Genomic DNA, 14,836 nt, shown 5'->3' with positions numbered 1-14,836 from the left:
GTGTAAACAGGACACACTGAACTGAAAAGATGGTGAGCTGGAGGTAAGAAGGTGTAAGGGAGCATGGTGAGCAGAGGAGCTGCTACTGACATCATAGCTTTGAATAGGGAGTTGCTGGGAGTGAGCAGCTGCTGTAGGAGCCTTCATCCTGGAAGCTTAGGCATCAGTAGAGCAGTAGATGCTGATGTACAACTGTCCCCAGCAGTAAAAAAAAACCCAAAAAACAAATAGTGTTTACTGCTGATCAGCACCAGCACTGTATAACGGTTCTTATCTCATCTAGGGACCAGTCATTTGTCTCCAGTGGACTGTGGCTGTTTCGTGTGCGGGACCCTCCTGGTGAGTTTTTCTGACTGCTAGTTGGTGTCAGTGAGGAGACCCTGTATAAGGGTCCACACTCCCTAATATATAGAGACTCCACAATGTTCAAGAGAATTACTTCCTAGTGTGTCCATATCACTAGTAACATAGATTCTATGTATGGTGACCCAGTAAGATGAAGGTTTAGAAAGATGGTGCAACAGTTATTGGATTGGGATTGAAAGAAAGGAGAAAGGGAAATGTGACAGTCCAACTAATAAACAATCAAAAAGTAAATGATAGAATAATTTGCATGCAAAAACTGGTTGGTGTATTTTTGCATATTTACACACTCACACACACTTGTGAATGCAGACATGTATGGCATTTGAAATTCACATATTTCCATTTTTTTTGCAGACATTTTGTTTGCATATGATGAGGTTTGTCTGATTCCCTTTTTAACCTTCGTCAGGCTGCATAATTTTACAACGTTAACAGGCTGCAGAGGTACAATTGTACCTTCATATGTATTTTATTGAAATTTGGCCAATATATTCTGGACCAAAACTGCAGAGATGTCACGAAATTTCAGCCCTCTACGGCTTTTCGGAAAAAAAAAAGTTATTGCAATTTTAAAACGGAATAGTTACAATTGTACCTACTCAGCCGGACGAAGGTTAATGCAAAGTGTAACATTTGCGGCAAATTTGTATGCAGATACAACACATTGCTTATACTCTATAGTTTCAGGTAAAAAATCTGGAATTATTCTAGACGCTTCCTCACTGCTGGAAAAGTCCAATATCTAGCAGAGGATACTGCTCGGTGCCGCTCCATACCGCGGGCAGAATCAGAACCTGGCACGTATGCAGACAGGTATATATTTATCTGAAACGCTTTTGGATTTCAGAGGAAATATACTTTAGGCCGGTTTCACACGTCCTGATATTTCCAGTACCGGAAAAAACGGTATCGGAGATATCCGTGTCCATGTGTCCGTTTGTCACATCCGTGTGGCATCCGTGTGCTATCCGTGCGGCATCCGTGTGCTATCCGTGCTTCCGTGTGGCATCCGTGTGCTGTCCGTGTGCTATCCGTGTGTCCGTGTGTACCATCCGTGTGGCATCCATGTGCTGTCCGTGTGTCCGTGTATGGAAACAATTTGTTTCAATTTTATTTCTATGACTTTAAAAACGCACAAGGTTGGCACACGGATGCCATTGACTTTATGGGTTCGTGTAATCTGTGCTGTCGCTCAAAAACGGACATGTCTGCATGTTTTGCACACGGACACATGGTCCGTGAAAATATGCTGACATGTGCATAGACCCATTCATTTGAATGGATATACGTGTGTCAGTGTCTCCGCTACGTGAGAAAACTGTCACCACACGTACTGGAGACACTGACGTGTGAAACCGGCCTTAAAGAGTCAGCTTCTCCCAGCTCTAGGTGATTAAGAGGACACTGCCAATATAATCACAAGTGAGAGATCGGTCAATCTCCTCGATCAGTGTCTGGATTTGCATCAAACTGGTCTCCTGTCCAGCAGTGGTGTATGCCCAGATCTTCAAAATATATCATCTCTGGAACACCTGAACATTTTAGAGAAAAATATACCTGCTGCAGTCATGCTGCTACACTGTGATTCAGGCTGCCTGCGCTTTGGGCTGCGTGAATCAGATGACAGGTTCTATTTAATCCCTTTACCACTTTGGCTTTTCCATTTTAGTGTTTGTTTTTTTTCTCCCCCTCTTCCCACAATTGATATTATCATATAGTGTACTTGAAAACGGGAAAAAAATTCCAAGTGTAGTGAAATTGCAAAAGAAATGTAATTCCACAAACTTTTTTTTACAATGTTTACTAAATGCTAAAACTAATCTGCCATCAGGGCCGGACTGGCCATCTGGCAATTCTGGCAAATACCAGAAGGGCCTGTCTGGTCATGGGTCACCTTGTCTGCTACGTTGTTAAGAGAATCCGTGTTCTCAGGACACCCATACTGTTAAGAATTGTGATGGAGCACAAAGTTGCTGACTCCGTCACTTACCCCAGCAGGCCACAGGTATTTGAAATATTGGTCTTGTAGTAAACCTTGCTTTCCTCCATCCAGGGTAATATTAGTAATATATCCCCATCTGGTGCTTTGAAACGGGGACAACATGGGCCTGTGTGATTTCAAATGACAGGACTGAATTTCAGCCCCAGTCCCTACCTGTCTGCCAGTATCATTTTCCAGGTTATTACGAGTTTACAGATACCAAACATGTATAGATTCCTTTTTATTTAAGTGGTAAAAAAAAATCCAAGGTTTGTTAAAAAATGTTTAAAAAATGGGCCATTTTCTGAGACCTGTAGCGTCTCTATTTTTCAGGATCTGGGGCCGGGTGAGGGCTTATTTTTGCATGTTGAGCTGCCATTTATATTGATACCATTTTAAGATAGATCTGATGTTTTGATCGGCCATTATTGCATTTTATTGTAATGTTGCAGTGACCAAAAGAACGTAATTCTGGTGTTTTGATTTTTTTCTTGTTACGCCATTGACCGATCAGATCAATATTTATATTTTGATTGGGCGTTTCTGAACATGGCGATACCAAATATGTGTATTTTTTATTGTTTTATTTTGAATAGGGCAAAAGGGGGTGATTCGAACTTTTATATTTTCACTTTTTAAATATTTTTAAAAACATATTTTTTTAACTTTTTACATGATTCAATAGTCTCTATAGGAGACTTGAAGCTGCGTTTGTCTGATCGCTTGTGCAAAAATGCTCATCTGCTTTGAGCGCCGGCCATGGGTGAATCACGATTCCATCTTTGGCTGTTAGGTGCTCATGCCAGCTGATAAGATCAGCTGTCATGTGCTGGAAAAGGTGCAGGCTCAGCCCCGGTGCATGCACCAAAGAGGGGGAGGCGACCTATGATGTACCTATACGTCATAGATCATAAAGGGATTAAAAGAGTATAAAGGAATGTTGAAGATCATTCCTAGTTGGAAACTCATCTTGTGTGTGACGCCGGTAACTCGAGTGCCCTCTCAGCGCCATCCTACTCACTGTAGTCACAGTTCTACTTCACCACGTATCAGGCCGTCTTCCTGAGTTTGTCTCTTGCAGCACTCCCCAGTAAGGCTGCATTTTTCTCCCATCTCCACCTGGCTATAGGGAGGCGTGGTGTTATGAACTGGTGGTTTAGGAGCAACATGGGACGAGCTCTGAAGGAGGTGGTACCTGTACTGACCGCAGTCCCTAAGCTCAACACAACACTAGAAGTAGCCATGGGATGCTCCTGTCACTCCCTAGGCACCTCGTCACAGCCTGAGAACTAACTACCCCTAAAGATAGAAACAGGAAAACTATCTTGCCTCAGAGAAAATCCCCAAAGGATAGATAGCCCCCCACAAGTAATGACTGTGAGTGGAGAGGAAAAAGACATACACAGAATGAAACCAGGATGTAGCACGGGAGGCCAGTCTAGCTAGATAGATAGGACAGGATAGAATATTGTGCGGTCAGTATTAAAAACTACAAAAATCCACACAGAGTTTACAAAAATCTCCACACCTGACTAAAGGTGTGGAGGGTAAATCTGCTTCCCAGAGCTTCCAGCTTAACTGAATTAATCCATACTGACAAGCTGGACAAAACATAGAATGCACAAAACGAATAAGTCCACAACATGTGGACAGAAACGATCTTTGCTGAACTGGTCAGGATATCAGGGAAATCCAAGAGAGCATGGACCCGTAGAAGCGCCGTAGCGCGAAACGGCCGTCGTCCGGTCTCTCCTCACTCCCGCTCCCTCACAGATCACTGCGTATGCCGGTTCATACTATGTATAGTATGTTTTGCTGAATAAAGAGCACACTTGGAAGAAGCGCAAGGGTGAGTGCTGCATAATTTTTCTTCTCATTCCACTTAAAACCACCGGAGGGAGCCCAAGAGCAGAACTCACAAAAGTGCCACTTACAACCACCGGAGGGAGCCGAAGAGCGGAATTCACAACAGAACCCCCCCCCCCTTGAGGAGGGGTCACCAAACCCTCACCAGAGCCCCCAGGCCGATCAGGACGAGCCAAGTGAAAAGCACGAACCAAATCGGCGGCATGGACATTGGAGGCAACAACCCAAGAATTATCCTCCTGGCCATAACCCTTTCACTTGACAAGATACTGAAGCCTCCGCCTTGAAAAACGAGAATCCAAAATTTTCTCAACCTCATATTCCAACTCTCCCTCAACCAACACCAGGGGCAGGAGGATCAACCGAGGGAATAACGGGCACCACATATCTTCGCAACAAAGATCTATGGAAAACATTATGAATGGCAAAAAAGGCTGGAAGAGCCAAATGAAAAGACACCGGATTGATAATTTCAGAAATCTTATAAGGACCAATAAACCGAGGCTTAAACTTAGGGGAAGAAACCTTCATAGGAACGTGATGAGAAGACAACCAAACCAAATCCCCCACACGAAGCCGGGGACCAACACACCGACAACGGTTAGCAAAACGTTGAGCCTTTTCCTGAGACAACGTCAAATTGTCCACTACATGAGTCCAAATCTGCTGCAGCCTGTCCACCACAGAATCCACACCAGGACAATCAGAAGGCTCAACCTGCCCCGAAGAAAAACGAGGATGAAAACCAAAATTACAAAAGAAAGGTAAAACCAAAGTAGCAGAACTAGCCCTATTATTTAGGGCAAACTCGGCCAACGGCAAGAAAGCCACCCAATCATCCTGATCAGCAGACACAAAGCATCTCAAATAGGTTTCCAAGGTCTGATTAGTTCGCTCAGTTTGGCCATTAGTCTGAGGATGAAACGCCGAAGAAAAAGACAAATCAATGCCCATCCTAGCACAAAAGGCCCGCCAAAACCTAGAGACAAACTGAGAACCTCTGTCAGACACAATATTCTCTGGAATGCCATGCAAACGAACCACATGCTGAAAAAACAATGGAACCAAATCTGAGGAGGAAGGCAACTTAGGCAAAGGTACCAGATGGACCATTTTAGAGAACCGGTAACAAACAACCCAGATAACAGACATCTTCTGGGAAACAGGAAGAACCGAAATAAAATCCATGGAAATATGCGTCCAGGGCTTCTCAGGGACCGGCAAAGGCAAAAGCAACCCACTAGCGCGGGAACAGCAAGGCTTGGCCCGGGTGCAAGTCCCACAGGACTGCACAAAAGCACGCACATCGCGCGACAAAGAAGGCCACCAAAGGGACCTAGCAACCAAATCTCTGGTACCAAAAATCCCAGGAAGACCAGCCAACACTGAACAATGAACCTCAGAAATTACCTTACTTGTCCATCTATCAGGAACAAACAGCTTCCCCACTGGACAGCGGTCAGGCTTATCAGCCTGAAATTCCCGAAGTACCCGCCGCAAATCAGGGGAGATGGCAGAAAGAATCACCCCTTCCTTAAGAATGCCAACCGGCTCAAGGACTCCAGGAGAATCAGGCAAAAAACTCCTAGAGAGGGCATCAGCCTTAACATTCTTAGATCCCGGAAGATACGAGACCACAAAATCAAAACGGGAGAAAAACAGGGACCATCGAGCCTGTCTAGGATTCAGCCGCTTGGCCGACTCGAGGTAAATCAGATTCTTGTGATCAGTCAAGACCACAACGCGGTGCTTAGCTTCCTCAAGCCAATGTCGCCACTCCTCAAATGCCAACTTCATAGCCAACAACTCCCGATTGCCGACATCATAATTGCGTTCCGCAGGCGAAAACTTTCTGGAAAAAAAGCACATGGTTTCATCAAAGAACCATCAGAATCCCTCTGAGACAAAACGGCCCCTGCCCCAATCTCAGAAGCGTCAACCTCAACCTGAAAAGGAAGAGAAACATCCGGCTGACGCAACAGAGGGGCAGAAGTAAATCGGCGTTTAAGCTCCCAAAAGGCCTCAACAGCCGCAGAGGACCAATTCATCACATCAGCGCCTTTCTTCGTCAAATCAGTAAGGGGCTTAACCACACTGGATAAGTTGGCAATGAAACGGTGATAGAAATTAGCAAAGCCCAAAAATTTTTGAAGGCTCTTCACAGATGTGGGTTGAATCCAGTCATGAATAGCTTGGACCTTAACAGGATCCATTTCCATAGACGAGGGAGAAAAAATAAAACCCAAAAAAGAGACCTTCTGAACTCCGAATAGGCACTTAGACCCCTTCACAAATAAAGCATTATCACGAAGGATCTGGAACACCATCCTGACCTGCTTCACATGAGACTCCCAATCATCGGAAAAAATCAAAATATCATCCAAATATATAACCATGAATTTATCAAGATAATTGCGGAAAATATCATGCATGAAAGATTGGAACACAGATGGAGCATTAGAGAGCCCGAATGGCATCACGAGGTATTCAAAATGGCCTTCGGGCGTATTAAATGCAGTTTTCCATTCGTCACCCTGTTTAATACGAACAAGATTATATGCCCCTCGGAGGTCAAGCTTAGTAAACCAACTAGCCCCCTTAATCTGAGCAAACAAATCAGAAAGCAAAGGCAAGGAGTATTGGAATTTGACCGTGATCTTATTAAGAAGACGATAATCTATACAGGGTCTCAAGGAGCCATCCTTCTTAGCAACAAAAAAGAAACCCGCTCCCAATGGTGACGAAGACGGCCGAATATGCCCCTTCTCCAAAGATTCCTTAACATAACTCCGCATGGCGGCATGCTCTGGCACAGACAGATTGAAAAGTCGGCCCTTAGGGAACTTACAACCTGGAATCAAGTTAATAGCACAATCACAGTCCCTATGTGGAGGAAGGGAACTGGACTTGGGCTCATCAAATACATCCTGGAAATCCGACAAAAACTCAGGGACCTCAGAAGAGGGGGAAGAGGAAATTGACATCAAAGGAACGTCACTATGTACCCCTTGACAACCCCAACTAGTCACAGACATAGTTTTCCAATCCAGCACCGGATTATGTTCCTGTAACCATGGAAAACCCAGTACAACAACATCATGCAGGTTATGCAACACCAGAAAACGGCAATCTTCCTGATGTGCTGGAGCCATGTACATGGTCATCTGCGTCCAGTACTGAGGTTTATCTTTGGCCAATGGTGTAGCATCAATGCCCCTCAAAGGAATAGGGCTCTGCAAAGGCTGCAAGGAAAAACCACAGCACCTGGCGAATTCTAAGTCCATTAAATTCAGGGCAGCGCCTGAATCCACAAATGCCATGAGAGAAAAGGACAACAATGAGCAAATCAGGGTCACAGATAAAAGAAATTTAGGCTGTACAGTACTGATGGTAACAGACCTAGCGACCCTCCTAGTACGCTTAGGGCAATTAGAAATAACATGAGCAGAATCACCACAGTAAAAACACAGCCTATTCTGACCTCTGAATTCCTGCCGTTCTGTTCTAGTCAAAATCCTATCACACTGCATAGGCTCAGGACTCCGCTCAGAGGACAATGCCATATGGTGCACAGCTTTGCGCTCGCGCAGACGCCGATCAATCTGAATGGCTAGAGACATAGATTCGCTCAAACCAGCAGGCGTAGGGAAGCCCACCATAACATCTTTAAGGGCTTCAGAAAGACCTTTTCTGAAAATAGCAGCCAGGGCATCCTCATTCCATTTAGTGAGCACAGACCATTTCCTAAATTTCTGGCAGTATAATTCTGCCGCTTCCTGACCTTGACACAGGGCCAACAGGGTTTTTTCTGCATGATCCACAGAATTAGGTTCGTCATACAATAATCCGAGCGCTTGAAAAAATGCGTCTACATTCAGCAATGCCGGATCCTCTGATTCAAGGGAGAATGCCCAGTCCTGAGGGTCACCACGCAGCAAGGATATGATGATTTTAACTTGCTGAATGGGATCACCAGAAGAACGGGGTTTCAAAGCAAAAAACAATTTGCAGTTATTTTTAAAGTTCAAAAACTTGGATCTGTCCCCAAAAAACAAATCAGGAGTAGGAATTTTAGGCTCCAAAGCCGGAGTCTGGACAACATAATCTTGGATACTCTGTACTCTTGCAGCAAGTTGATCCACACGAGAAAACAAACCCTGAACATCCATGCCAGAGCATAAATCCTGAACCACCCAGAGATCAAGAGGAAAAAAAAGACAAAACAGAGCACAGAAAAAAAAAAATGGTTCAGAATTTTTTTTTCCTTCTTTTGAGATGCATTTAATTCATTTGTGGCCACTTGTACTGTTATGAACTGGTGGTTTAGGAGCAACATGGGATGAGCTCTGAAGGAGGTGGTACCTGTACTGACCGCAGTCCCTAAGCTCAACACAACACTAGAAGTAGCCGTGGGATGCTCCTGTCACTCCCTAGACACCTCATCACAGCCTGAGAACTAACTACCCCTAAATATAGAAACAGGAAAACTATCTTGCCTCAGAGAAAATCCCCAAAGGATAGATAGCCCCCCACAAGTAATGACTGTGAGTGGAGAGGGAAAAGACATACACAGAATGAAACCAGGATGTAGCACAGGAGGCCAGTCTAGCTAGATAGATAGGACAGGAGAGAATACTGTGCGGTCAGTATTAAAAACTACAAAAATCCACACAGAGTTTACAAAAATCTCCACACCTGACTAAAGGTGTGGAGGGTAAATCTGCTTCCCAGAGCTTCCAGCTTAACTGAATTAATCCATACTGACAAGCTGGACAAAACATAGAATGCACAGAACGAATAAGTCCACAACATGTGGACAGAAACGAGCAAAGCAAGGACTTATCTTTGCTGAACTGGTCAGGATATCAGGGAAATCCAAGAGAGATGTGAATCCAACCAGGAACCATTGACAAGTGGCACTGGCTGAAGGGAAGAGCCAGGCATAAATAGCCGAGCAGAAAGACAATCAGTGGAAGCAGCTGCAGACTGCTAAATCCAAGAAGCAGCCATTCCACTTAAAACCACCGGAGGGAGCCCAAGAGCAGAACTCACAAAAGTGCCACTTACAACCACCGGAGGGAACCCAAGAGCGGAATTCACAACAGCGTGGCCAGTCTCTGCAGGAATTTAACCCTGTTGTGTCCTGTAGAGATTAGCTTCCCTAGCCCATCAGCTGCTAATAGGGTATATATTAGCTGCCCGGGTATTTATTAGGCAGCACCTCCTTCCACTTGTTGCCTAAGCTTTGGTTCTAGTCAGTATTCTGTTCTAGCTTCCAGTCAAGGTTTGTTCCTCTTTAGTCTCCTGTTACCAACTCAGCTTATCCACCTGTTCCGTCTGATCTCTCTGCTCCTGATCTCGGCTTTGTGTCCTCAACCAGTGCTGCCTGCCCCAACCTTGCACTGTCTGACTACGTTTCAGCCTGTTCCCTCTGTACTACGCATACCTGCCTTGATCCGTTGGTCAGCTGGTCAGCTGCTACAGGTCCGGGCACTGCCCTGGAGTAGCAACTGGTGGCTATCCTGCGAGCCAAGCCTATCCCCAACATCAGAGGCTCTAGCAAAGACCAGATAGCAACGTAGTCACACCACTCCAGGGTAACCCGGGCAGTGGCGTAGTGGGTCCATACCCATAGCTGTCATATTTTGTTGTTTGTATCGGCATTATATGATGGAGAATTTACTTTTATAGGAGATGATAGTTAGATAAAATGCTTGCTAATATGCTCGTACTGTTACCTATAAAAGCCTATAAAATAAGTGCTTAAAGTTGTAATCCTGTCAAAACTAATCAAGACTTTTGAGAAACATAACTACAGGATTAGTGTTTGTCGAATTACCAAACATACCTTCAGGTATATTGCAAGGGGAGATTCCATGGAAGGTCATGTTACAAAGAATACAAAATGCATATTGGCAGACTGAGCAAATGCCCATTGTACCCTCTGGTTCCACCATGACTGGTGTCTGACAGCTCAGACGTGGGCAGTAAACAACATCGGCCATTAAATCCAAGCTTGACTGCAAGAGGAGGTGATCAAAGCGGCTAAAGAGCTGTTCCCCTACCAAACGCTTTACCTGAAAGTAAACAAGTACATAAACCATTTACTATCCATACTGAAATATGCAATCCAGAACATAAGATGTCTCACAATATTATCACTATTAATTTGTAAAGTATTTTTTGCATTGTGAAAATAAAAACCTAACAGTTTATAATACAAAATGTAATACATATATAAAATACACATTCAGCAAGTAAACCCAGAATTTCAGAATGTTCTTAAACAAACCATATATGATAGCAATATAAAGTAAGTCAAATGTGTCTAGTAAAATAGAAAGAAAAAACATACCACTTGTAGATTCAAACTATGACCAACGATATCGTTGCTTTTTGTGACGTAGCAACGATATCGTTAAGGAAATCGTTATGTGTGACAGCGACCAACGATCAGGCCCCTGCTGGGAGATCGTTGGTCGCTGAACAAAGTCCAGAACTTTATTTCGTTGCTGGATCTCCCGTGGACATCGCTGGATCGGCGTGTGTGACACCGATCCAGCGATGTCTTCACTGGTAACCAGGGTAATCATCGGGTAACTAAGCGCAGGGCCGCGCTTAGTAACCCGATGTTTACCTTGGTTACCAGCGTAAAAGTAAAAAAAAAAAAACACTACATACTTACCTACCGCTGTCTGTCCCCGGCGCTCAGCTTCTCTGCACTCCTCCTGTACTGGCTGTGAGCACAGCTGCCGGAAAGCAGAGCGGTGACGTCACCGCTCTGCTTTCCGGCTGACCGACGCTCACAGCCAGTGCAGGAGGAGTGCAGAGAAGCTGAGTGCCGGGGACAGACAGCGGTAGGTAAGTATGTAGTGTTTGTTTTTTTTTATTTTTACGCTGGTAACCAAGGTAAACATCAGGTTACTAAGCGCGGCCCTGCGCTTAGTTACCCGATGTTTACCCTGGTTACCCGGGGACTTTGGGATCGTTGGTCGCTGGAGAGCGGTCTGTGTGACAGCTCTCCAGCGACCAAACAGCGACGCTGGAGCGATCCGGATCGTTGTCGGTATCGCTGCAGCGTCACTTAATGTGAAGGGGCCTTAAGTCAGTAATAGTGACTGTACATAGGGTGTGTTAAGCTTTGTTTATTGATGTGTGCTTATATGCTAATAGTACTACTTAATCCCATCACCATTGTTTACCTTATCTTGATGTTGGACTGAAGGACCCTGGGTAATTCTAAAAACAGATTACATGCCTTGGGTATAAAAAGACTCAGAGATCACATCCTGGGAGACGGAAGTAACACAGAGCTACCAGCCAGACATTCTGCAAACCACCCAACAGAGAAGAGAAAGGACTGCAGCCAATTCATTATGGCACCATCACGAGGGACACTGATCTATGATTCTATAGGAAACAACCTACGGGTTTTCGGCTCCGGTTGGAAGGACACAGATCTGATCCAGTGACCATCTCTGAACCATGGATATGTTTAGAGAAAGCCAGGTTTGGGACCCGCTGGTCGCCTGGTTCCATGGAGATGGTCAGATAAGCCAGGTGATGACTCTCGTGTCAACTGGCTTTGAACCTTGTATAGACTCTATGGACAGTTCTTGGTCATCTCACTATGCTTGTCGTTACCTCTTCTCTGTGCGTGCATCCACAGATGAAGTAGCGACCCTGGGAGCTCTGACATCATGTCATACTGGAAATACGTGGAGACGCAGTGATCTTTTATATGCGCCCATGTAATCAAGCAATTCCAGCCATGTTGGGATTGTTCTGTTTGCTATTGTGTGCTGTGGTTCAATAAAGTATTTCCACACTGTTTTACCTTAACCCTGTGTTGTCTGTTTAGTGTATTGCCCACTGGGAGATAGAGCGGGCATTCAGTGGTATGAGCCGTGGTCCATGCAGTCTTGCTAAAGACAGCCGGGCCAGCGGATGAGAGCACCCACTGACCCCGTTTCTCCAGACACCTGGATAAGGGGACTCTGGATTTGCCTTCAGACCGGTCGGACTCTGCCTACCTTGTGGTCCCTACCCTGGACTGTGGATGCTGAAGCCTTCAGTAAAGGTAAAGAGACTGCAACCTTGTGTCCTCGTTATTCACTGCGCCTTAAATCATCCACCATCCACCATTTACACTCTGGGAAGCCCTGGGGACATACGGTACTTCATCTGTGGGAAGGTATACCATCTAGCTGCCACAACATCACCCCAGCGGACCCCTAAGCAGCGTCGGTCACCCTGACCGAATACCACAGGTGGCGTCACGAACATTATCCCTTTAAAGACCTTTCCCCATCTTATCAATGGACCTCCCGAGGGCCACGGACCGGGTCTGCCACCGTGACATCCCCGAAGAGAACCGAAGGGCCCGGTACCGAGTAATCCCCTAGCCCTTGGGGGCGCCGCACTAAAGAGGACATATCACTTGCTAAAAAAAAAAAATTGAGTTAAATACCTTGGAAAAATCCCTGCGCTCCCCTGAATGTATTACCTTTGTCGATTTTCCACTGTGTCACTGCACCCAATTTGTTGCCTTAGGAGCACAAAATGTAAAATCTCCCCTTTAGGCCAGGATCACACACAGCGAGATATGGCCGAGTCTCGCAGGTTAAAACCAAGCTCTGGCACCGGCACTCCGGAGCGGAGCATGCGGCACATGGCAATACATGGAGCTGCACGCTCTGCTCCGGAGTGCCGGCGCCAGAGCTTGTTTTTAACCTGCGAGACTCGGCCGTATCTCACTGTAGTGTGACTCTGGCCTTACAGTTCAACTGGGCATTTCTTTACAGTGTTCTTAGGGAGTGTGGACCTTCACCCCTCCCAGACACTGCCAATCACAGTTCCACATATCTCATTTAGCAGTCTCAGATGCTGCTGAGTTGTGATTGACAGCATCTGGGAGGGAAGAGTGAGAGCGCTCATTCCTAGAGAAAAAACGCCCAGAAATAGCCTCTTGCATTATTAGCAGAGATTTCACATGCTGCTCTCCTAAGACAACATATTTGAATATGTCTGCAATGGAATAACTATGAAAGATTGCACACTTCACAAGCAAAGAGAATATATATAGATATATATATACCATATAAATGTATAATAGTATATACTACAATGCTTGCTGTGGAGAGAATGGCAGACCATTTGGTAAATACAAGAAGCAAAGGAGAAGAAAACACCGAACTACAGGGTCAAAGAGTAAATAAACAATAGAGAAAATATGTAGTACAAAAATAGTTTATTAATGATAAGAACAACCAAAGGAAAGAGAAATTGGCAAAACGGTGCTGGTCACACACAGTGTGTTTCTGCCCATGCAAACCCAATCAAGAGATAAAATAATGGACAACTGGACGGAAGGAATCAACTGCCATCTTGCAGCCGGGGGTCTCCATGGATACCATCAGAACAACGTGATCGCATCGCGTTTACCTGATGGAAGCGCGTAGGGAACTGATTCCCTGCACGATACTCCTTTATGACACTGTCACTACTGACAGCGGCATCAGAGGGGTTAAAAGCCCGCGATCGGTTTTAGCACTGATCGTGGGCGTTGCTGTGTGAGAGCTGACACCCACACGCAATCGCCACGGTGCTCAGCGTGAGGCTGTGCGATCGCCCTGCCATACATAACTGATGTTTGTGGGAGCGCAGCTCCTGCAGAGCAGTATATTTTTGGTGCATGCTGGGAAGGGGTTAAAATGGGTAGAAAGGTGGGGGGAGAGCAGTGGGGCTAAATTTTGACAGCTTTAGCTATGTTCCCATGATGAGCATTTGGTGAGTTTTTCATGTTGCAGATTTTTGCATCTAGTAAGTAAGGTTACTTTTTTTGTTACGTTCTTTATCATATTTTTGACGCTGAGGTTTTTTCAGAATATTTTCCCACGCTCGAGTTCATATGAGGACATCCAGCAGAGGGCGCAACACCGCAACTCGAGGTAACTACAGGTCATTCACCTACATTCCATTCATTTGCTGGGTTTTTACAGGCAGGGGCGGCTGCATTAGCAGGCTTCTGCTTGTAAAATTAGTTAACCCTTTCAGATGGATTTACAGCGTGGGACGAGACTGATCTTCGGAAGGTATGGAATATTGTTGTTTGTTTTGTTTACATTTGTTCCAGGTGACAAGAGTCTTCAGGTGGATTATCAGTATAATAAAATATTACAACAACCTGTGTATTTATTTCATTAAAATACTTTGTAATAAAGTGTGTGTGTTTTATTAACCATTTCATACTATTGGATTAATAATGGATAGGTGTCATAATTGACGCCTCTCCATTATTAATCTGGCTTAATGTCACCTTACAATAGCAATGTGACATTAACACTTCATTACCCCATATCCCACCGCTACAAGGGAATGGGAAGAGAGTGGCCAAGTGCCAGAATAGGCGCATCTTCCAGATTTGCCTTTTCTGGGGTGGCTGGGGGCAGATGTTTTTAGCCAGGGGGGGCAATAACCATGGACCCTCTCCAGGCTATTAATATCTGCCCTCAGTCACTGGCTTTACCACTCTGGCGGAGAAAATTGTGCGGGAGCCCACGCCAATTTTTCAGCGATTTAACCCTTTAATTTAATAGCTAGAGCGCCCAAATTTTGCACATA

The 14,836-nt window shown here is 45.1% G+C and overlaps 2 protein-coding genes across 3 annotated transcripts in view; both read right to left on the bottom strand.

Moving 5' to 3' along the window:
* Positions 1-14,836, bottom strand: part of LOC138675634 (E3 ubiquitin-protein ligase RNF14-like) — a 56,319-nt gene that overhangs the window by 23,095 nt on the left and 18,388 nt on the right. For both annotated transcript variants that reach the window (XM_069764036.1, XM_069764037.1), the window contains exon 5: positions 10,062-10,290. In XM_069764036.1, coding sequence (XP_069620137.1) covers positions 10,062-10,290 — 229 coding nt within the window. The remainder of the gene's footprint in view (positions 1-10,061; positions 10,291-14,836) is intronic.
* Positions 1-14,836, bottom strand: part of LOC138675633 (E3 ubiquitin-protein ligase RNF14-like) — a 137,365-nt gene that overhangs the window by 104,209 nt on the left and 18,320 nt on the right. The gene's annotated exons all lie outside the window — the stretch shown is intronic.

This window comes from Ranitomeya imitator, chromosome 4 (genome assembly GCF_032444005.1).
Source record: "Ranitomeya imitator isolate aRanImi1 chromosome 4, aRanImi1.pri, whole genome shotgun sequence".
NCBI classification, from domain to species: domain Eukaryota; kingdom Metazoa; phylum Chordata; class Amphibia; order Anura; family Dendrobatidae; genus Ranitomeya; species Ranitomeya imitator.
Note: the sequence above shows the minus strand (reverse complement) of the source record. Positions and strands in the feature narration are given on the sequence as shown.